Source organism: Chrysochloris asiatica, unplaced genomic scaffold, assembly GCF_000296735.1.
Source record: "Chrysochloris asiatica unplaced genomic scaffold, ChrAsi1.0 scaffold00240, whole genome shotgun sequence".
NCBI lineage: Eukaryota > Metazoa > Chordata > Mammalia > Afrosoricida > Chrysochloridae > Chrysochloris > Chrysochloris asiatica.
In genome coordinates, this window is record NW_006408758.1 from 1,744,557 (window position 1) to 1,769,200 (window position 24,644).

Here is a 24,644-nt window from a genome sequence, read left to right on the forward strand (position 1 = left end):
ATTATTTGCTCAGCATACAGGTTGAATAAGTATGGTGAAAGAATACAATCTTGTCGCACATCTTTCTTAATTTTAAAACATTCAGTGTTCCCATGTTCTATTCGAACAACTGCCTCTTGGCTCAGGTACAGAGTCCTCATGAGCACAATGAAGTGTTCCAGAATACTCATACTTCGCAATGTTGTCCAAAGCTTGCCATAATCCACACAATCAAAAGCCTTTGCAAAGTCAATAAAGCACAGTTAAACATCTTTCTGATATTCTCTGCTTTCAGCCAAGATCCATCAGACATCAGCAATGATATCCCACGTTCCGTGGCCTCTTCAGAATCTTGCTTGAACCTCTGGAGGTTCTCTGTCAATGTAAGCTTGCAGCTGTTTCTGTATTACTTTTAGTAATACTTTACTCACATAGGATATCAAAGAGATTCTCTGATGATTTCCACATTCCATTGGGTCACCTCTCTTTGGAATGGGCACAAATACAGATCTCTTCCAATCAGTCGGCCACCACTTGTCTGGCAGTTTGCTTACTGTGGTTGCTTGTGAGTTGCTATGATTCTGAAAGCTATACCACTGGTATTTTAAATACCAGTGGAGTTACTCATGGTAGACATGTTTCAGATGAGCTTCCAGACGTAGACAGACTAGGAAGAAGGAGTGACAAACCACTTCTGAATTTTAGTGTTAATTTGTCACACTGTGGTGACCTGTGTTGCTCTGATCCTGGCAGCTTATACCACCAGTATTTCAAATACATATGCAGTGACTGAAAATAACATTCCTTGAGTTAGGCAGACCTTAGTTGCCAAAGAGATAGCTTTACTTGTTAGAACTATAAGGAGGTCTCTTGCAACAGATTTGCCCAATACAATGTCCACATACTGAAGGGTCACCTCTCTTTGGAATGGGCACAAATCTGGATCTCTTCCAAGTAGCTGTCTTCCAAATTTCTTGGCATAGATGAGTAAGTGCCTCCAGTGCTGCATCAGTTTGTTGAAAGATTTCAATTTGTATTCCACAATTCTTGGAGCCTTGTTTCTTACCAATACCTTTATTACAGCTTGGATTTCTTCCTTCTATACCATTGGTTCTTGATCATATGTTACCTCTTGAAATGACTGATCATCAACTATTTCATGTTGGTACAGGGACTCCATGTATACCTTCCATATTCTTTTGCTGCTTTACATCATTCAATATTTTGCCATTAGAATACTTCAATATTCAAAGTTAAGCCTGGAATTTATTCTTCAGTTTTTTTCAGACTGAGAAATTCTGAGTGTATTTTCCCCTTTTGGTTTTCTAATTCCAAGTTTAAACAGAGCAATAAAAGTAGTTCTGGTCTGATTTATAATATAAACAATTCCATGCTGGAAAGCCAAAGAAATTCTGGCAAATTTGAATTTAATGTAATTCAGTATAAGTGATGAGAGTGTAGTGCTCTGAAACTAATGTTTTGTTTTGTTTTGTTTTGTTTTGTTAATGTGCTACTCAAAATTTGCTTAAAAAAATATTGGCCCACTAAAGAACTTTTCAAGCAGAAATTTATCTTTTAGCTTAAAATAAACATATGAAATCCATTTTAAATGAATTAAAATTAATTTCTTTATATTGATCTTGTTGAAACAAATTTGTTTCACAGATTGTAACATTCCCTAAGTTGTCTTTTGAAAGAAATGTAAACACAAACCAAAGAAAAGAATTTTATTACATTTGACAATTTGTAGTTTGGAGATAGGTGTTGGGAATAGTTGTTAATGGCAAGAACTAAGGAGCTCTGGTAGCATAGTGGTTATGAGGGCTGCCAACAGTTCGAAAACTACCAACTGTACCGCAGGAGAAATAAGAAACTTTCTGCTCCCATAAAGATTTACAGGCTCGGAAACCCTGTACAGGATGGCTATGAGTCAGAACTGATTCCACGGCACATAACAACAACAAGAACTGGAATTAAATGACTTCTAAAATATATTTTTAGAATATGAAGAGCTAAGATTTTCTTCAAATTCTTTCTTAAAGTGTTTACCATTTCAGACTTAAATTAACCCTTGCAAAACATAAATAAATTTGCTATTTTAGAGTGCAAATCTAAATTTCCTTGAAGTACAAAACGTAAATTACTTGTGCTTTTAGAGAATGTCTAGCATATGGGTGGTGTTGAGCACATTTCTCTCCAGTGAATTAATCTAGACATACAACCTTAGAAAGCATAGCTCCACTACTATCATAGAGGGGAAAGCTGAACTTCCTGATTTGATCTTAACATTAGCATGAAATACCTCAGTGGTTTTTCAGCAGCAAGCCTTAAGTCTACTTTTAGAAAATGGTGATAATAATGGCTCCTGACTTTGTAGGGCTGATGTGTAACTCTTTGTTTAACTGTATTATGTCTATTGATAATACAAGCTATAATTTCTTAAAACTACAATATGCTAGTTGTTGTGGTGAGCACAAGAGCATTGTTGTTAAGTGCTGTTAAATCAGTTTCTACTCATAGCAACCTTGTACCGGGTTTTAGAAGGAGTGGCTGCTGAGTTTGAACAGCCCACTTTGCGGTCCACTGTTTATCATAAAGTGCCACACTAGGACTCTGGTAAGCACATTATCTCATTAAAATTTAGCAATACTCTTCTGAGGGAGGTAATCTCTCTTCCATATTATAATGGAATTAACCAAGGCACTAAGAAGCCGAGCAACTTGCTCACAGTGAAACAAGACATTCAAGTTTTAAACCCATCTAGGAGTACTATGGAGGAGCTCTGGTAGTATAGTGATTAGGAGTCAGATTGCCAAACGCAAGGTCAGCAGTTTGAAACTACCAGTGGTTCCATGGGAGAAAGATGAGGGTTCTGCTCCCGTAAAGATTTACAGCCTCGAAAACTCTATACCGGGTCACTATGAGTCAGAACCGACTCCACGGTACTTAACAACAACAACAGGAGTGCTATGGAAGAAAGACCTGGGAATCTGTGCCCATAAATAAAGATTATAGCCAAGAAAACTCTATGGGGTTGTTCTACTCTGTAACCCAAGCATGGCATTGCCAAGAGTCAGAATCAACTCGACAATAGGGTGCTGCTTTTAAGCCTATATATACATGTCACCAGAGAATTTTTATGTATCTAAGAGAAGCATATTTTCGTCTTACATTTTTTGATGTACAGAATGGTGAAATATAGCAAGACTAAAACAAAGATATCCTGTTTACTTAAGCACTTCCATATTATGAGTTTTCATTGATAAGAACACAGGAAAAATGAGAGCAAAAATATTTAGTCTGCTACCACCAATAGCAAATGCACTTTTGAGTCTACAGACATAGGATTAGTCTTTTTTACCTAAACATACTTATAAGTTGAGAGTTTCTGTCAGACATATAAGAGGACTCATAATGGAATGGCAGTAAGAATTCACAAAAGAAAATTCCTTTGAGAAATGTCATTGTACTTTACCAAGGAAAAACACCCAGCTGAAACAGTTTTGTGTGGAATAAGATGAACAGCCCCTATTAATGCTAATTGAAATTCTCATATCCACACATACCATGCATAAAATTTACTTCTGCACTTATTCTTTCCACCTCTAAATTGTAGTAAATCTATGCCAAAGTGCTAGCTTTTTAATTTGAGCATTCATGCATGAAAAATGATACTTTTATTTGCAATTATATTCACAAATTGAATACAGGTGAAATCGTATTACTTGCAATGCTACAAGGCTTTCATTGTCCTTGTTATAAAAAAGAAAAGAAAAGAAAAGAAAAAAAAACAAAATCTGTTAGATTAAGTTGTTATTTGTTTCAGCATCTGAACTTTTTATCATTTTGCAATGTTTGCTGCATCACATTTTATTAAAAAAATATAGAAACTAGCTCATGTGACCAAGATGTCAACAATGTTTAATTCTCATAAATGAAAACAAATGAAATTAAACAGTGCTATGATTTGCATTATATACACAATTAAAATGATTCTCTTATTGTAAGTCTGTGTGTGTATTAAGTTTAATGATGTATACTAGAAACATTTTTGGAGCAGGTCTCTGCTATGTATTAGAACCAACTCGAAGGCACTTAACAACAACATAGAACTATATAGTACCACCTAGAAGCCCTCATGGGCCTGCAAGACAAGCACTGGACTGATAACCACAAGGTAAGTGGTTCAAAGTCACCAGTGGCTCTGTGGGAGAAAGATCTATTTGGTCTTGTAAAAATTTACAGTCTCAGAAAGCCTTTAAGATGGTTGTTTTGAGTCAAAATTGAATCAATAGCAATGGTGTATTATAGTATCAACTTATTGTTAAAGGATAATTTGTAAAAACTAAGTTAAAAATTTGCTTTGCTCCAGTAAGTTAAAACTGGAAAGTAATTAATTTTAACCTATCAGTTATTCTAAATAAAAACAGTGCACTATATTTTCAATAAAAATAAATCAAATAATTCAGTGCCACTTCTTCACAGGATAACCTCAAAACAGAGCTATTATTTACTATTTATTTGAGGCAATGGGCAATTCACATTCCAATTAAGAGGGGAAAAAAAAATTATTCATAAAGAGTTTTCATTGTCAAAATATAAATCATAACTATGAAAGAAATGGCTTTCTAGACTATTCCAGATGATTGCTTCTTGCTTAAATTTTCAGTTGAAGGCACATTAGGATGAAAATGTACCTGTACAGAGATATGCCAGATATTGAAATTGGTCTAGACTTAGTAAAGAGATGTTGTTTCTGTTGCTATTGTATATGTAGGTCTTTTCTTCCATAAAAGCAATTCAGCTTACCATCAGCATTGTCAACCATAGAAAAACATTTTGTTACTATTATCTTAGGGATTAGAGAGAATGTCAACTAATTTGTAACTCTGTCTGTACAAGAAGTGGAAAATCATTCATTAACTCTGCAGAGTTACTGATCCTTAATTATAAGTATTGTTGTTAAGTGCCAACGAGCCCGTTCTTACTCATAGTGACCCTGTATAGGGTTTCTAAGGAATGGCTGGTGAATTGAACCACTGACCTTTCAGTTCAAACTGAATTTGTGGTTGAGTGCTTATCCTACAGCACCACATCAGGATTCCTAATTATAAGTATGTTGTTGTTAAGGGCTGTAAATTTGTTTCTGACTCATAGTGATTCTGTACAGGGTTTCCAAGCAACAGTTGGTGAGTTTAAACCGCCGATCTTGTGGTTCAAACTGACCTTTCTGTCCAGTGCTTTAACACACAGCGCTACGCCAGAATTATAAGTATACAAGGTATTTATTGCATTAGTATATGAAAAGGTGAAATATTGGTCTGGTAAAAAGCATAATAAAAAGGCAGGTAAGGCAACACGCTTGACCATAAGGAACTTAGAAACTTACTGGATAAAAATATGTGTATATAATGGTGTGGCACTATAGAATAAGCTCTGGACTGCTAATTAGAAGGTCGGTAGTTCAAACCCAACAGCTGCGCCTCAGAAATTCTATACAGGGTCGCTATGAGTTGGAAACAACTCAACAGCACTTAACAACATAATGAACAAAGTTAATAAAATGACATGATGTAAAATCATGATTTGAACAGAGTTAAAGATAAACAATGAATGATAAAAATAATTCTTAAATGCATTATTAACAAAATTTAGACACCTGTGTTTAGTTTTTCAATATACTTTGTCTTGAAGAACAGTTTCAGTGCAAGCTAAAATAATTTAGATTTATATGATTATTCTGCTTGGTTGTGGTGGTAAACAAACAAACAAAGGAAACAAATCTAATTCAACAACATTTAAAGGAAACAATATGTCCAGAAAAGAATAATTCTGTCAAAGAATAAAAATATAATGGTTATCTCAAGGCTACTCAAAATCTGTTTTGCACTGTCATTTGTTAAAATAATAAAGATGTATTCTGCATGCTGTACTTACCAGTTATGTGCATTTCTCTATATATGAGGAAGCTTCAAAAAGTATTTAAAAAATGAACTTGAAAGATAATAAAAAAAAATTTCCATGGACTTTTAGAAGTTCCTTGGTGTGGTGTTGTAGGATAAGCACTGGACAGGTAACCAGAAGATTGACATTTCAAACCCACCAGCCACTCCTTGGAAACCCTAGGCAGGGATGCGATGATTCAGAACTAACCCGATAGCACTTAACAACTACAACAACATGTATCAATCAGTTAAAGTTAAACATATGCATACTCAAACAGACATTATTTCCACTTGAGGTGGTGGTGGTGATGTGCCATGGAGTCAGTTCAGACTCAGGTACTCTGCATAGGGTTTCCAAAACTATAAATCTTTATGGGAGCCAAAAATCTCATCTTTCTCCTGCAGAACAGCTGGTTGTTTTGAAATGTTTACTTTGATGTTAGCAGCTTGACTTGTAACCACTACACTACCAGAGTTCCTTTCCAGTTGGGGTGGTCATGTATAATATCCTCTGTAAATTGAATGAATTGGTACAGCATTCTTGAAGCATTGTATTACACTTGTACTATGAAGTTTTGAAATGAAGAACACTTCTTAGAGTGTTTCTAGATTAACTAGACAGGTTGAAGTTTTCCAAAATCAAAGATCTATGAACGTCACCACGCAAAGAAATAACCAGCTGATAGTGAAAATGACCTTTAAAGAACAAGCAAACAATGAAGACTAGGAGAAAAAAACCTGTTCCTTATATTTATACTTCTTTATGGCTAACAGTGATTAACAACAACCATTTTTAGTTGAAAAGATACACTGACTAAACTTACTACAACAAGGTTAGTCTACACAAATCATGCAATATACTTATTGAGAACAAACAATAAATATTTCATACCTCTACAGTAAAATCAAAGAACAAACTTACCTGATCTACTATCCAGAGGTCCAAAATCCAATGAATATTTCACGACATGGTAGTTGTTCCACACGTAAAGTAAGTTGTCCCTGGGGTTGTAATCCACAGCTGCGATGTACTGGTATGAATTGGGAAAGGGTACATCCACCAAACTATCTTTACTTTGGTCGGTGTTATAAATGTAGTCAATCTTATTCCCTGTGGCCTCATTGTCATCATCCTCATAAACAGATTTGACCACATACAGAATCCCACAAATCATAAATGCGTTGGAAGCTGACCTTTTATCATACGCAGTATCCCATGTCCCTTCAATTCGTAAGGTATAAGGGTTCAACTGGCTAATGACAATTTTACCATTGTTTTGTTCTGTTGCATAGATTACCCAAAGCCCGTTCTCATCCACTGCCAGGTCTATGTCAGATTTGCCTCCCCATCGGTAAGGGGAGGTATCATGGTAATTGGCATTTGCTATGATAGCCTCCCCACTCTTTATTCTAGTCCGCAAATCAAATTTTACTATGTTCCTGGTACGTTCTTTGTTGAAGAACAAAGCTCCATCATATACTACAAATCCTGTGCCATCCACCCTATGAGGGAGCTTGTAGGTTGTAGTTGGTCTTCCAGCAATGAAGTCATCTTTGGATGAGTACTCAGTCAGAGTATCAGTTCTGTAGGGGGTCCAGGGCATATAATAAATCTTGTCAGAAGCCTGTAGAGGGTCTTTGCACCATGCCCCAGATTGGTGGTCAGACTCAAACAAATGTTCACTCTGGTACACTCCTTTAAGTAGTCCAGGACAAAGAAAAACTGTTGAAAGGGGAAGAGTTAAAATGATAAATATATTAGTTTTACTATTTTGAGATATAGTTTTATTTTCACCATATGGAATACAATTCTAAAAAGAGATAACCACTACAGATTAGTTATTTTCCTGCATCCTTCAGAGAACATAAAGTATCCTTCCACATTAATTTTGTTACTTTTTTTTCATAATCACTTTATTTCCTTTGCTGATAAAATTTGGCCTTTGTGAGTAGCTATTTTTCTGTGATTTTTACCTTTTAAGCATGTGTTGCTATTTATTTTAGATATGTGTAGCATGATGTGACATGTCTATGTATTTTATAGACACATACCAACTAAACATGTTCATATGCAATGTTTCTTAATAATTCATTGAATGACATTATCTTACTTAAAATTTTTAAAAAGTTTGCTTCCACTCTGATGAAATTGGTTATTTAATTATTATTATTAAGAAACAGATAGAAATTTCACATTAATTTAAAGAAAAAGGAAAAGCCCTGTAATACAAGCCACTTGATCTTCTAGCAATAACACTGTCAAAGCTGGTATAGCACACACAGAGCATGCGATCCGCACAATTAAAAATGAGCAATGGATGGATACTGGAAGGAAAAAAGAGAGAGGAAGAAAAGAAAAGGAAAGGAAAGAAGGAATAAGGAAAGAAGAAAAAGTGAAAGGTTATAGAGAGGAACCCAAGATCTAGATTTTAATCAGTTAAAAATGTCCTGTTAAATACAGTAGTATTGAAACTTAAAAACATGTTTCTTTTACTGTTACATGAGAAGAGTATTAAAAAAAAAAAAAAAGTACTCAAGAGATTAACTTGCTATCATATTAAGCTGCTCAAACTTCATAATGAAAGTGGACAGGAAGCACCTGATTCATTTTACTTTTAGTAAGATTGAGTAGCATATCATGTGAGTGGTTGTAAGAAAGCAGAGTTGGTTGATTTATCTTTAATGAAGGGTCAAAGAAGTAATGTTTCCCAAAGGGTGGTCCTTGAAGCATCTATTTCAAGTAATATAACTAGGTGTTACACAGGAAAAACACACAAAAGTTTCCATAATCACATGTGTTTGAGAAGCATATTAAATAGAATCATGGCAGAGATTCTAAAAGCTAATGTAAACTAGTACATTTTCAAGGAAGAAGTAAGGAGAGTGAGCAAATTTCACCATCTACTTTGATCTTACAAACTTTTTTTCACAGAACCTCTTTGGGATGTAGTGTTGTGCTCAACCTACTACGGGAAACACTTCTCTAAATTTCTTTGTTTTTACAAAGCAAACATGCCAAATAATAATCATGCAGTCCACTGCCATATTTCAAATGGTTAGGGTACACTGGGTGACGGAATTACTTAAAAATCACAAAGAATTTAGATAATGCTCCATATTTGAATAATTATAGGATTATTCTCTCAACATTAGTGATTAGCTCTTTGATAGCAACCATAAGCAAAGATCTAAAGGAAAACAACACAAGATGAAATTCAGCTAGATTTTGGAAGTTATTAAAACTGAAAAATCAATTATTAGAATGCAATATGCTTTACATTAAGAGAAATGGAAAGTTTGGGCAAGATTTGGACTTCTAAAATTTTCATAGCAAGAAAAAGAGGTTTATAATTTATAATCTATAGGATGATATTGATAAGAATTTCTCAAGATTTTTATGTGATTACTGTAGTTACAAAAAATGAGTACCAACAATTATCTATATGATATTTATGATAAAGTTAATAATCAGTCATTGGTTACTAAAGTAATTTATTTTAGAAAATTTTAGAAAACTATTCCCTTCATCCCCCAATATTTAACAAATTAAAGAAACAAAGGAAACTACAGCAGGGCTATAGAAATGTATCTAGTATATAAATAAAAACAAATCTAAAGCAATCACTATCCATCTCCATCTACTGGATTTTAATGATTTATCTAAAACTAATGTGGAATAAAAATAAACTATAAAATCATACACTACTAAATTATTTTAGGATCAAATCAGCACTGGTAGTGTAAGAGAGTGGAGTGAAGTTGAGCAGCAGTAGTCAATAAATTTTCATAAAATAGATAAGAATTAATAACAAAATTATTTTAACTAAATGTTAAACTGTTAAATAACTTAGCCTATAAATAGTATATAATTTATGAAAGGTATTTAATTACCTTTTTGTTCCACTTCTATTGGAGAGAGAGAAGTAAAGAGAGAAAGGAGAAAAGAGAATAGATTAATGGTACAGTATTGGCCAGGCACTTTTTATTCACCTCTTCCAACTGAAAATAAAGTATATTGTATTTCACTCATACTTGTACTACTGAACATTATATGTTTTTAAAGCAACCTATTTCTATAATGCAATTATTTTTTTAACTGCAACCATATTGTAAGTTTTACAATACAGTGTAAACAAGAAGAAAATAAGGCAAAAATTAATTAAGGTAAGAGAGTAAATGAACACACTCATCCCAAAGTAAGAAATTAAATTTTTTAAAATAATAATACCAATACTTCTATTTGAAAGGTAGATCAGTAATTATACACAGAAAGCTTTCAAATAGCTTGACTATAGCTGAGGATATAAAACATTACAATTTTTAAACTATACCACTATTTAACATAGTAGTCTTACTTTTTACCCATCTCAAGAATTAATCTTTTCATAAGGAACTACTCTGTTCCTCAATTCAAAGGACCTCAGGATTTCCCTTGTTTGTCAGTCTTGTAATAAAAAATGTGTCTCATGAGATTTCATACTAAGAGGGAATGCTCTTAACCTAATAAATTGATTCTGAATTCTTATTGAAGAAATTTCTTTTTCTTCTACTCATCAATATTTAATTGTGGAAAATGACTGTCTTTAAGAAAAACCTGCAATCAGAGGGTTGATATCAGTAATGAACTGCCAGCTCTGTGTTTTTGTTTTTTTTAATTCTTGACCGAGTTAACATAGTATAGTGGCAAAGAGACATTCAAACATGCTAAGTGTATCTATTTCTCAAATTCAATTTTACCTAGATTCTGAAGAGTAAGCTTATTCTGTTTGTGATTATTATTTTTAAGCTACTGATCAGCACACACATGAAAAAGTTTCTACAAATTTCTGGGAAATTATAATTATTCACAAAATGCATCACATAATCTATTGTCTGTTTTACGAACATTTATCTAATTAGAGACAATCTGTCTAGATCTCAATGAGAAACAAACAGAAGGATGAGTGAGGAAATAATAGATTCATAAAGCAAGCTTAACAATCAGAGATTACACGTGATGCAAAACTAAGCCATGTGAATAAAGGAGATTTAATTGACATATATACAATAAAGGAATGAAAAACTTTAAGGAAGTTTCAAAAACAGACAAGGGAGAAATTATGTTTGGGGTAATTACATAATTACAATATGTGTACTTTAACCTAATCTAATATTTCTTCTAATCTTTTAAGAACGATACTCACTTTTATCAACTGACTAAAAAAATTCAGTTATCAAATATGTTAAAAGGGAAATGGCATATATTAAAAGTTATACTTAGAAAAATATAAATGGGATTATATGTTTAGGTCCCTCATCTCATGTATTTCATATCTTTTATTTTTTTAAAATATTTCTGAGACTCTTATGAGGCGCTGGGGGTTAATACACTGGACTGCCAAGTTGGTTTGAACCGCAAAGTCGGTGGTTCAACCTTACCAGCTACTCCTAATCCTATACAGAGTTGCTAGGGGTGGTACCATCTCCACAGCACTTAAAACAACAACAACAACAAATATTGTTGTAGAAGTCCTGGTGTGGCGCTCAACTGCAAAGTCCTGGTGTGTTAATGCACTGAACTGCAAAGTCATTTGAACTGCAAAGTCAGCGGTTCAAGCTCACCAGCCGCTCCTTGGAACCGACTCAATTAATCTTTATCAAGTATTGCAGGGCTCATAAAACTGTATGCCTCAACAAAGGCCAGCTAAAAGCTTTACCTAAGACAAGCACTTCATGCTTTGTTGTTATTAAGTGCAATTGAGTCTGTTTTGACTCATAGCGACCTTGGCTGGTGAGTTTGAACCATGGACCTTGAAGTTCAAACTGACCATGTGATCCAGTGCTTATGGTACAGCGCCACACCACAGTTCCTTACTTCATGCAACTACTGACTATTATTTAGTCAATAATTTGGATTGTTTTCTACTTGAAGCCCATTATAATGGAAATGAAGGTTGTTGTTTGGGCATTACACTAAAGTCAACATTTTCAACTTGTGGCTCTGTGAGTTAATGTGCTGGACTGCAAGGTCACTGGAACCGTTGAGTTGAAGGTTCAAGCTCACCAGCCACTCTTTGAAAACCCTATATGGCGTCACTATGAGTCGTAATCGACTCGACCACATTTAACAACAACAATACACAAATAAACTTCTAGAACAAAATTAGGACCCTGAAATAAATAAATATATCAATCTTTCTAGCCATTTATTTCCTTTTTATAATTATGTGAGATATGTACAGTCTAAAACAAAAACATACACTTTTGCAACTTCAGTCTTATTTAACATAAAACACTTGTTGTTAAGTGCCCTTGACCCTGTATAGGGTTTCCAAGGAGTGACTGGTGGGTTTGAACTGCCAACCTTCCTTGCAGTTAGTAGCCCAGTATTTATCCCACAGTGCCACACCAGGACTCCAGCTCTGTATTTGAGGCAAATATCCTAAACTCTTATTTATGAACGGTATTTCTTTCTGCAACAAAGACTTACTGGGAAAAAATTTTGAGTAAAAAGTATTGATAAGGTATTAACTCCTACAAACACTAAATCATACTTTACTGGACATTTACATATTCAAAGGACTTTTACCTCTATGATTTCAATTATCATTAGCTGAAACTTGGTTTATAAAGGTGACACTGTCTATTTTCAAAGAAATTGGCATGAACTATGGTGTGAGAAAAGCCTGCCTCTTTGCTATTTGTTGGTTACTCATAATTAAGATTTATTAGGCAGCTCTGCTTTAGAAAAAGTTATTCTGGTCTTGACCGTGTCATGACTGGCTGTAGTTCATTTATCATGCATAGGCTTCCACATTATCTGAATGCCAAGAAATCCTTCCTAAGTCAAAATGGTGTAAAGTGAAGAAGCAATCACCATTAGTTTTAAATGGGAAAAGATTTTTAATGTTCCCAGACTAAAAATATAACCTAACAAATCATGGAAAATAACACATAAAATCTAAACTAACACTAACAAATAATGTTTGCAGGCACAATTCCAATCTGTGGTAGCTTGACCCTGGACGAAGTTCCTGGGCAAGGAGCTTGGAGAGGCCAATTCCACTGTCAGGATGAACATTGCCTCTGTAAGGACTCACTGCAAAACAGTGAATGCTACTTCTACTTTTGCCTTTTTTCTTAAAAGTAAAAGTACTCTTCAGATTTCTTTCCATTAGTGAAAAATACTAAAGTAGGTCTTTCTTAAAAGTGAGGTGACTGAAAGCGAACCTTTGAAAAGTAGGCAATATCTGTATTTGTTATTTTCAATGCTGAAGTAAAATGCTACTATTAGTTGAATCAAGCACACGCAAATCATAGTCTCCAAACAAACATTGGCAAGGCAACCACAAATTGTATGTAAAGCTTAGTAACATTAATAATTAACCAGTCATTGCCTATTATCCTATTTGGATTTTAGAAATTTTCCTCCCTAATTCCCTGCAAAGCAAAAAATTAATAGAAAAATTGCTCTGAATGGATAAAAGAAACATACTCATAATATATCCTTCTTAATTACACAATACCTGGCACATAGTTGTTGTTGTTAAATACCATCGAGTCAGTTCTGACTCATAGCAATCCTGTATAGGGTTTCCAAGGTGAAACTTGAACCACTGGCTTTGTGGTTCAAGTAAATGTTACAGTCCAGCGCATTAACCCACAGCACCACCCCAGGACTCTGGCACACAGTTAATGCTCAGTAAATGACTACTGGATTAATACATAGTTGAACTAAAGGTGAATATGTCTGTTTCTTGATATTCTAAGCATATAGCAAAAAGAAAAATTGTGAAACAGAATCTGCATTTACTATATAGAAATCATACCTGCAATAAATTATCCATATAATATATCCTATAGGCCACCAGGCTTCCTTATCTATAAAATGCCTTTGGAGGCTAATTTTAATGGGTGAAGAGGAAAGTAAAATTCATGATCAATTTGTATATCTAACCCATTAAGTGTAAGACTAAGGGGAAAAGACTAAAATGTATAGGTCTGATCTTGAGAGTTATATTGGCAAAATTAATTATTGTTATTAAGCTGCCTGCTGTGATCTAAAAAGACAGGTTTTAAAATACTCTCTTCTAAGTCTCTAATGAAATCATAAATGAATTATATAGTGAAAACTGTGCTAGGGCCTTCTTCAGTCCTACTGTGTTTTTAGTCTGGTCAAATGTTTTTGCATTCTGACATTATATCTATCATTGCTCATATCAAGATATCTCTGAAACGATTGTCACTTCTTTCATTTCTTCGCTTTTGTTCCCCAGACTATTTTTATTGTCCATCCAGCATCTACAAATATGTTTAGATATTTCCTTAATGTGATTTTATTGTTTCCTTTGTCTATTTAATGTCATAAGCTATATCCTGTGGTTATAGTAAAAGACAAATTCATATTGACGGTAATTTTACTCTGTATAAAAGGAAGAAACAGAAAAAAGAATACTAGCAAATTTCTCAAGATTTCATGAATAGACGTAATATACAGTCATTCAATGTTTAGAAAAATAAAATGTTAGTCATTCTATCTATAGCTCTAGATATGCAATATCTTTGAGTCGCACCATTTAATTAGAAAAGGTATGGATCAGAGAACAGATGCATGCATTGTCAAAGTTATTCAAATTGCATTGCAAATTTCAGAGAAATCAAATTGTTGCATTCCAAAAACTGTTAATGCCATATTTAAGGATTGCAAAATTGCATCTCATCCTAATGTTGCTCTTTATTTTTTAAACTTGAAGACATAGAGCTTTTTTTAAAAAAAAATATATATATATATATTTATATCTATATATATAGATACATATTCTGTTAGTGTAGTGGTCATGAATCGGGCTGCGAATGTTAAGGTCAGCAGTTCGAGACTACCAGCAGCTCCACAGGAGAAAGATGAGGCTTTCTGCTCCCGTAAAGATTTACAGCCTCGGAAACCCTGTACAGGGTCGCTATGGGTTGGAACCGACTTGATGGCACTTAACAACAACATATATATACACAATTAAAATATTCTAAGTGGGCAGAATGTTGCGGACCCCGACAGTAGAACATTGTAAACAAATGTTGCCTCTGTATTTCATATACATATGAATAGAAGGGACAGATTACGATTACTAAATATCAACCAATTTGTAACTGTATCTTAAAATTAAAACTTAGTAGTATTTTAAGCAGAATTATTTTCCTGGTCATATTTGACTTAGACTATTTAAACATATTTGAGTTGCTCTTGTTGTTGTTGTTGTTGTTAGATGCTATAGAGTCAGTACCAACTCATAGTGACCTTATGCACAGCATAATGAAACGCTGCCCGATCCTGGGCCAACCTCACTACTGTTGCCACGCTTGAATCCATCAATGCTGCCACTTGGCCAACTCATTGGGGGCACCCTCATTACATGCTAGCTGGGCAGTTTGAAGGATGGCAAAAAGGTAACTAAATAAGTAATAGAAAAAAGATTTGTATGAATATTTGCTAGTGAATCCTCTACAAATCACCTATGTATAAGTGGATAATCAAAAGTTGAAGGTAATAATTTATATTGTAATTAGTTAAAAATAAATACTAATTGCTGTCAAGGAAATTTTATCTCCTGGCATCCCCATGTGTTACAGAGTAGAACTGTCCACTATATGGTTTTCATGACTGAACTTTGGAAGCAGATTGCCAGACTTTCCATCAGAGGCACCTCAAATGGATTCTAACTGCAAACCTTTAAGTCAGTAGTCAAGCACATAAACATTTGTAATACTGAGAAATTCCTTTATAATTGTATTGTTGTTAAGTGCCTAAGTTGGTTCTGACTCCTAGTGAGTTTGCAAGGAGCGGCTGATGAATTTGAATTGCAGTTCACAGTCTAGGGTTGATCCTATAGCACCACACCATGTATGTTATTGTTACTGTTAAGTGCCGTCAGGTTGGTACTGACTCGTAGTAGTTAAGCACTTTATAATTTAACAAAACGTTTCACATGAAAAACTGCATTTAATTTTTCAAACAGCATTATGATGTATGCTTCATTATTCCCATAACAGGGATACAAACCTCAAAAGGTTGAATACAGGATTTGACGAGATCAACACTGCAAGTTGTAGCATCCTACAACTGGCTGTCCTGATATATAAACTCAATGAAACAGTATGTCTGATGTGTTCTTGCTCTCCATGGAGGAACACACTTCAGAAGAGATTAATAACACAGATGCAAGCTCTCTGACATCGGGCACTGTCTCTATTTAAATAATAGCTAACATTCATTAATCATTTACCATGTACTGTGTAAGGCACTGTGTACAATACTGATTTAAACAGAATAGCAATCTTATCAAGTAAATATTCTTATTATCCCAGTATTTTTTTAAGCAAACAAACAAACAAAAAAAACTGAGATGCAAAGTTACATGACTATGGTTAATAAGCTGTTGAGTTGGATTCAAATAGCAGTTTTGATCTTGATCTTAATCAAATATCAGCATTGCATATCCAGTACCCAATACACATAAAAAGTTCAATTAATATTTGTTGTGCCTCTATGGAATGAATTAATTGTATTGCAGAATTTCACAAAAAGTGATTGGACACATACTTTGCAGAGGTTGCAGTGTTATCGCTCTTTGACTAGGAATGTAAACACCTTTCCAGGGAAGATTATAGAAATAAACAAAAAATGGGTTCCACATTTCTTGGCCAAGGAAGACAGCACTTCTCCTATCACCAGAAACAAACCTGTACTAAATACCCCATGTGCTTATAAGTCTTATTATTGTGAAATAAATAATATTTCACATCTTCCATTTCTCATTCTCCATGAAATCAAAGAAGTAATTCAGTAAATAAGGATAAATGATGTGTGAAGTTCATTAAAATTTTTGGTATGTTGCATATCAAAAATTCTGACAGACACCTGTCTCCTTCAGTAAATAAAGTGCTAATCCTCTATTTAATAAGAGACAGGGGTAATTTCTGCAGCTAAGCTTTTAAATTAAGTTTTTCAAATAATGCCCATGCATCAATGAATAAAAGTGCTACTCTAGTACCTTGTGTTACAATGGTTTTACATTATGCATTTCTAAAATCATCACTTCCTAATGAATGTCTTCCTGGAGTGAATAGATTGAAAATGTCAATAATTCATAAAATGCTTTCACTAGTCACATTCTAATTCAAACACTTAAATACAGTATCTTTAGATGCTGCCGAAATTGAGACTGCCTTTTCTTTTGTATTAACTCTCCAAACCTTTTATAGATCTGTACAATCTTTCAACCTGTTAATTTAGCCTTTAAAAGAAATGGTATTATTAGTTGACTCTTTTGAGGACCTACTAGTAAGAGTTTCTAGTCTAAATAATAAACTTTCAGTGTTATTTTTGGTAACACAAAGTCAGCATTACATTTGGTTCATCAAGGATTTAACCTTGTCATAATGATTTGTCAGCACTATGTGATAGCCTCACAATTCATGTGATGTTTGTCGTACTGCAGTGGCTTGTGTGGTGCTGTAATACTGGAAGCTAAGGCGCCAGAATTTTATATACCAGCAGCGGCACCCATGGTGGGCAAGTTTCATTGGGACTTCCATATTAGCACAGATTAGGAAGGAGTCCTGGTGCCGTGCTGTGGGATAATGCTCTGGATTGCAAGGTCAGTTTGAACCACAAGGTCAGTGGTTCAAATCCACCAGCCAGTCATTGGAAACCCTATACAGGGTTGTTATGAGTCAGAACCAACTTAGTGACACTTAACAACAGGAAGGAGAGGCAGACCACATCTGAATGGTTAGTCACTGAAAACCTTAAGAATAGCAGTGGAACATTATTTGATACAGTGCCAGAAGATGAGTCCCTCATGTTGCAAGGAAGACCTGCCTCCTCAAAGTAGAGCTGAACTTCATGATATGGATGGAACAAAGCTTTGGGGACCTTCATCTACTGATGAGTCAAAACTCAAAATGAGAAGAAATCGCTGCAAACAGCAATTAATGATCAGAACCTGAAGTGTATGAAGTATAAAACTAAGGCAACTATAAGTTATCAAAACCAAAATTGAATTTATAAACATCAATACGGTATGCATTAGCGAGCTGAAATGGATTGTCATGTGGTTTACTATGTCAGGGACGACAAATTGAATAGTGTTCATCATCAGAAAGAGCATGTCAAGGTCTATCTTGAAATACACTGATGTCAGTCACTGGAAAATATCCATATGCCTACAAAAAAGACAAGTTAATACCACTATTATTCAAACGAATGCACCAACCACTAAAGCCAGTGATGATGAAACATTCTACCAACTTGTTCAGTTTCAAATAGATCAAAAATGAAATCAAGATGCATTTTTAATTACGGGTGATTGGAATGTGAAGTTTGGAAACAAAGAGAAAGGATCACTAGTTATAAAATATGGCCTTGGTGATATAAATGATGCTGAAGGTTGCAAGATTGAATTCTGCAAGACAAATGACTTACACAGAAACCTGGTTTGGCACTGTGGTTTAAAGTACTGGACTGCAAGGTTGGTTTTGAGCCAAAAGGTGTATGGTTGAAACTCACCACCACCTTCTCCTTGGAAACTCTATATATAAGGTAGCTTTAAGTTTGTTAACAACAACAATGGCTTACTCCTTGCAAATACTTTTTTCGGTATCATAAATGGTGGCTATGCACAAGGACTGCAACAGATGTGAAACACAGGCATCGAACTGACTACATAGTGGGAAACGATGGTGGAGAAGTTCAATAGCATCAGTCCAAACAAGGCCAGGAAGTGCAGCTGTGGAACAGACGATCAATTGCTCATATGCAAGTTCAGATTGAAGCTCAAGAAAATTAAAACTCAGGTAGCATAGTGGTTATAAATCAGGCTGTGAACCGCAAGGTCAACAGTTTGAAACTACCAGCTGTTCTGCAGGAGAAAGATGAGGCTTTCTGCTCCCATAAAGATTTACAGCCTCAGAAATCCTGTACAGGGTCACTATGAGTCAGAACTGACTCCACAGCACATAACAACAACAAGAACATGAGACCTAAATTATGAACTTGAGTATGTTGTTGTTGTTAAGTGACACTGAGTTGATTCTGACTCATAGTGACCCTGTATATGGTTTGCGAGGAGTAGCTGATGTGTTTGAACTGTTGACCTAGTGGTTCGCAGTCCATTGCTGATCCTACAGTGGCCAACAAGGAGTTGCATTAATTTAGATGCCATCTCAAGGAGTTGTCTGGATTTAGATGCTATCACCTTTAGATCTTAAAGGTCGAGGGCCAGAAGAGTTTGGGATGACATCAAAAACATACATGAAACAAAGCAAGAGGTCATTAAAAAGACCCAAATTGGACATTGGTACCGAAACTTGCTGTTAAATGCTGATAAGTCAAAGTAACTAGAAGAAATGAAGAAGAAAGAGCTGAATAAATTATTTCAAAGGGCAACTACAGAGAAGAAAATAAAGTGTTATGATAAAATGTACCAAAACATGGAGCTACAGAAACAAAATGGAAGAGCATGCTCAGCATCTGTGAAGTTGAAAGAACAGAAGAAAAAAAAATCAATCCTCAGCTTGCAATATTGAAGGATTCTATGAACAAAATTTTGAATGATGCAGCAAGCATCAAAAAGAAGAAGGAAGGAATACACAGGTTCACTGTATCAAAAGAATTGGTTGATATTTAGTAATGTCAAGAGGTTGTTGTTGTTAAGTACCGTGGAGTCAGTTCCAACTCATAGTGACCCTGCACAAGGCTTCTGAGGTTGTAAATCTTTACGGGAGCAGAACGCCTCATCTTTCTCCTGAGGAACTGCTGATAGTTTTCAACTGCTGACCTTGAGGTTGGCAGCTTGACTTGTAACCACTACAAGAGGTAGCATATTATTAAGAACTGATGGTAGTGAAGAAAGAAATACAAGAAGTACTAAAGGCATAGGTGAAAAACCAGGATCCAAGAATTGACAAAAGACAAATTGAAATATTTCAACAAACTGATGCAGTACTGAAGGTGCTCACTTGTCTATGCCAAGAAACTTGAATGACAGCTACCAGAACAGCTGATTGGAAGTAACCCATAGTTGCACCCATTCCAAGTAAAAATGGGTGAAAAGAACGCAGAAATAATTGAAAAATTTCATTGGCAAGTAAAATTATGTTAAAGACAATTTAAAGCACATTTACAGCAGTAGATCAAGAGGACTGTAAGAAATTCAAGTTGGATTCAGAAAAAGGACTTAGGGATATCAATGCTGATGTCAGGAGAATATTGCTGAAAGAAGAGTATACCAGAAATATGCTTGTTGTTGTTGTTGTTGTTAGTTGCCAGCGAGTTGGTACCAACTCATAGCAACCTTATGCACAGCAGAACAAAATACTGCCTGATTCTGGACCAACCTCACTACTGTTGCAACGCTTGAGTCCATTGATGCTGCCACTTGGCCAACCCATCCTGTTGGGCATCTTCCTCTTTTTCTCTGACCCTCCACCCTACCAAACATGATATCCTTCTCCAGTGACTGGTCCTTCCTGACAACATGTCCAAAGCATGAGAGACGAAGTTTGGCCATCCTGGCCTCCAAGGAGCACTCTGGCTGCATTTCTACTGCTACTTTTGACAGCCCATGGCATTTTCAATATTCTCCTCCAACACCATCACTGAAAAGCATCAATTCTTCTATAGTTTTCCGTATTCACTGTCCAGCTTTCGCATCCATATGAGGTTATTGAAAATCCCATAGCTTGGGTCAGGCACACCTTAGTCCTCAAGCTGACATCTTTGCTCTTCAACACTTTAAAAAGGTCTTGTGCAGCAGATTTGTCTAATGCAATACGTTGTTTGGTTTCTTAACTGCTGCTTCCATAAGTGTTGATACTTGATCCAAGAAGAATAAGTTCTTGACAACTTCAGTCTTCTCTTCGTTGATAAGAATGTTGTTTATTGGTCCAGTGGTGAGGATTTTTGTTTTCTTGACATTGAGATGTAATCCATACCGAAGGCTGTGTTCTTTGATCTTCATCAGTAAATGTTTTAAGTCCTCTTCACTTTCAGTAAACAAGGTTGTATCATCTGCATATTGCAAGTTGTTAATGAGTCTTCCTCCAATCCTGATGCCACGCTTTTCTTCATAGAACCCAGCTTCTTGGATTATTTGCTCAGCATAAAGGTTGAATAAGTATGGTGAAAGAATACAACCCTGTCGCACACCTGTAGGCGCCCTATAGGTACATAGATATTATTCTATAACAGACAGCATTGTACCTCATGACTGATCTGGATATGTTCTTTTTGATGATGAATGCAACACCTCTTTAATTTGTCATCCCTGGCATAATAGACCATGTGGTTGTCAGATTCAATATGGCCAATACCAATCCATTTCAGCTCAGTAATGCCTAAGATATCAATGTTTATGCGTTTCATTTCATTTTTGACAACTTCTGATTTTCCCAGATTCATACTTGGTACATTCCATGTTCTGATTTTCAATGGATGTTTATAGTTGTTTCTCTTCATTTTGAGTTGTGGCTCATCAGCAAATGAAGGTACTGCAGGTTTTTCTCCCACTGGCTTTACTCCATTCATGTCATCACAGTCAACTCTACTTTGAGGAGGCAGGTCTTCCCCAGTTGCATTTTGAGTGCCTTCCAACCTGAGGGGCTCATTTTCCGGCACAAAACTGACAGTGTTACTCTGCTATTCATAAGGTTTTCAATGACTAAATATTCTGAAGTAGTTCATCACTCTTTCTTCCTATTCTGTCTTCATCTGGAAGCTCATCTGAAACTTTTCTACCATAGGTGACCTGATGGTATTTAAAATACTGGTGGCATAGCTTTCAGAATAACAGAAACTCACAAGTCACCACATAGGACAAACTGACAGATGAGTGATGGCCTGGTGGCCTTTGGTTTTAAGTGGAAACTGTCATTTTAAATTTCGAGGAGATCTGTGCACATGCATAATTATGTATATATAACGTTTAGTTATGCTTATTTGATTATTCAAAGGCAATAGACTGCATGCATTATAACAAACTATAGATAAAGTTGCAAAGATTGGGAATTCCGGAACACTTAATTGTGCTCATAGGAACCTGTATATAGATCAAGAGGAAGCTGTTCCAAAAGAACAAGGGGATAATGAATGGTTTAAAATTAGGAGGTATGTGTCAGGGTTTCACCAACAATTTGCAAACTGAGCAAATAATCTGAGAAAGTGGATGATATGACAGAAAGTGATATCAGGATTAGAGAAAGACTCATTAACAACCTGTGATTTGCAGATGATATAACCTTGTTTGCTGGAAGGGAAGAAGAATTGAAATATTTACTAATGAAGATCCAAGACCACAACTATCAGTACGGATTGTATCCAATGTGAAGAAATCAAAAATGTTCCCAACTGGACCAATAAATATCATCATGTTAAACAGACAGAAAAATTGAAGTTGTCAAATACTTCATTTTGCTGGGATCTACAGTCATCACTCATGGAAGCAACAGACAAGAAATTTCAAAGAAAGTATTGCATTAGGCAATTCTGCTGCAAAAGACTTCTTTAAAGTGTTAAAAAGCAAAGATGTCACATTTAGGACTAAGGTGCACCTGTCCTAAGCCATGGTATTTTCATTTACTTCATATGCATGTCAAAGCTGGGCAAAGAATAAGGAATACCAAAGAACTGATATCTCTGAATTTTTATATTGGCAAAGAATGTTGAAAATACAATGGTTTGCTTGATCAATGAAAAAAATCTTTCTTGAAAGTACAGTCAGAATGCTCCTTATAATTGAGGATTCTGAGACTTTAACTTTCATACTTTGGAATGTTGTCAGGAAGTCAGTCCCTGGAGAAGGACATCACATTTGGTAAAGCAGAGGGTCAGCAAAACAGAGGAAGACCCTCAATGAGATGGACTGACACAGTAGTGGCAACAATGGGAGGCTCCAACATAACAACTGTTAGGATGGTAGAGGGCTAGGCAGTGTTTCATGATGTCAGGAATAGATAGGTTAGCTCTTGAATAGGAACTAATTTGATAGCACCTAACAACAACATGTAACATCCACATAGCCTTTAGAGTTTCTGAACAGAAAAAACAAAAAAAAAGGTGGAATTACCACAGAGTGTATAAGATTATATATGCATATTTACAAATTAGATTCACTGAGTGCATTTGTTCAGCTCCTGTTATGTGCAAGATACTTAGAGCTGTGAATAAGGAAACAAATAATAAGAAGAATCATAATAATTTACAGTTACTAAATATACATTATGTATGCAGTCACCCTGTGGATTATTTTATCTAATCCTCACAGAAATTCCATGAAGTTGTTGCTGCATTTATGAACATTTTTACAGAGAAACAACTGATCCTTGCATTAGGGAAATATATAGTCTAATAATTTTCACTATACTTATTTATAAGTGATCACCTATTTTTAGAAGCATTTTAAGAAACCTGTATAAAAAGATTTAAAAAGAAACAAGAACAGAAGTGGTTGGCAGAAAGGGAGACTCATGAAGGTAAGTAGAATTATAAACACAAAATCCAAGAGTCTAACTTCTTGTGGAATATACCATCACTTTTTCCTAAGAAATATATTTTTGGCTAATATCTATTACTAGGTTCTAGGCATCCAGCTTTAAATATAATACAAATATGATATTATTAATAAATCTAGTTCAAAACCCCGATACATAATTGATGTTATCAAACTGAAAGTTTTATTATATTTTATTTAGTCCATCCTATTGTGAGAAAAATTAAGCTGGATAATAAAAATATAGTTTAATTCTTAACTCATAATAGTATTAACATGAATTATTAAATAATGTAATATTTTTTATTCACTTAGCAATTTTGTGTATTAAGAGGACAAGAATTGCTATCCTCATTTTAATGAGGAAAAAACAAAAAGCTGTAAGAAGTCAAGTTACATCATGTCTGATAAAATTATAACTATTCTTTTAATGTTTGTCAGAATTCTTAAGATCTTGTGAATTGACATTTTCTATAACTTTTACATTATAACCTGGTGCAATGGGACAATAAAAGTCCATTTAGATAGACATTTTTCTTATTGTTATGTGTCATCAAGTTAATTCTGACACATAGTGACCCTGTATAGGGTTTCTGAGGAGTGATGAGTGAGCTTGACCTGCCTACCTTACAGATCAAATCGACTTTGCAGTCCAGCGCATTAACCCACAGCACCTCACCAGGACTCCACAGAGACATTAAGGAAGGAAAAAATACATGAAATTAAAGATGTGGCTTAGAAACTTGGAGAAAGTACTATGCTATAGGATAAACACTCAACCACAAAGTGAGTGTGAAGTGCAAGGTTGGTAGTTCAAACTCACCAGCTGTATAAGAAGGGCTATACGGGGTAGCTATGCATAAGAACCAACTTGATGACACTTAACAATCCTACAAACTGTGGGACTTTGAGGTAGTTTTCCAAATGCTACAGCAAATTTGTCACTGGATTCACAAGCCGAGGAACAAAATATATTTTGTAAGTAGTAATTGTTTGCTTAATAATAACATAATTACTTGTATAATTAATTAATATCTATATTTTTTAAGAAAGAGAAAAAAATTAGAATTTGTTAGTAGAAACCATATTTTAGTTATATCCTATCCATGTTAACTATATCCCTTGGAAGGCCAATTTAAGATCCTTACTTGTATAACATTTTGAAGCTTGCTAAAATTGAGATAATTATATGAATTCATCT

The 24,644-nt window shown here is 34.9% G+C and overlaps 1 protein-coding gene across 1 annotated transcript in view; it reads right to left on the bottom strand.

Moving 5' to 3' along the window:
* Nucleotides 1-24,644, bottom strand: part of LOC102839278 (latrophilin-3-like) — an 883,976-nt gene that overhangs the window by 548,988 nt on the left and 310,344 nt on the right. Inside the window, exons 4-5 of the mRNA XM_006873416.1 lie at nt 9,816-9,830; nt 6,847-7,647 (exon numbers count right to left, since the gene is read on the bottom strand). Of these exons, the coding sequence (XP_006873478.1) occupies nt 6,847-7,647; nt 9,816-9,830 (816 nt within the window). The remainder of the gene's footprint in view (nt 1-6,846; nt 7,648-9,815; nt 9,831-24,644) is intronic.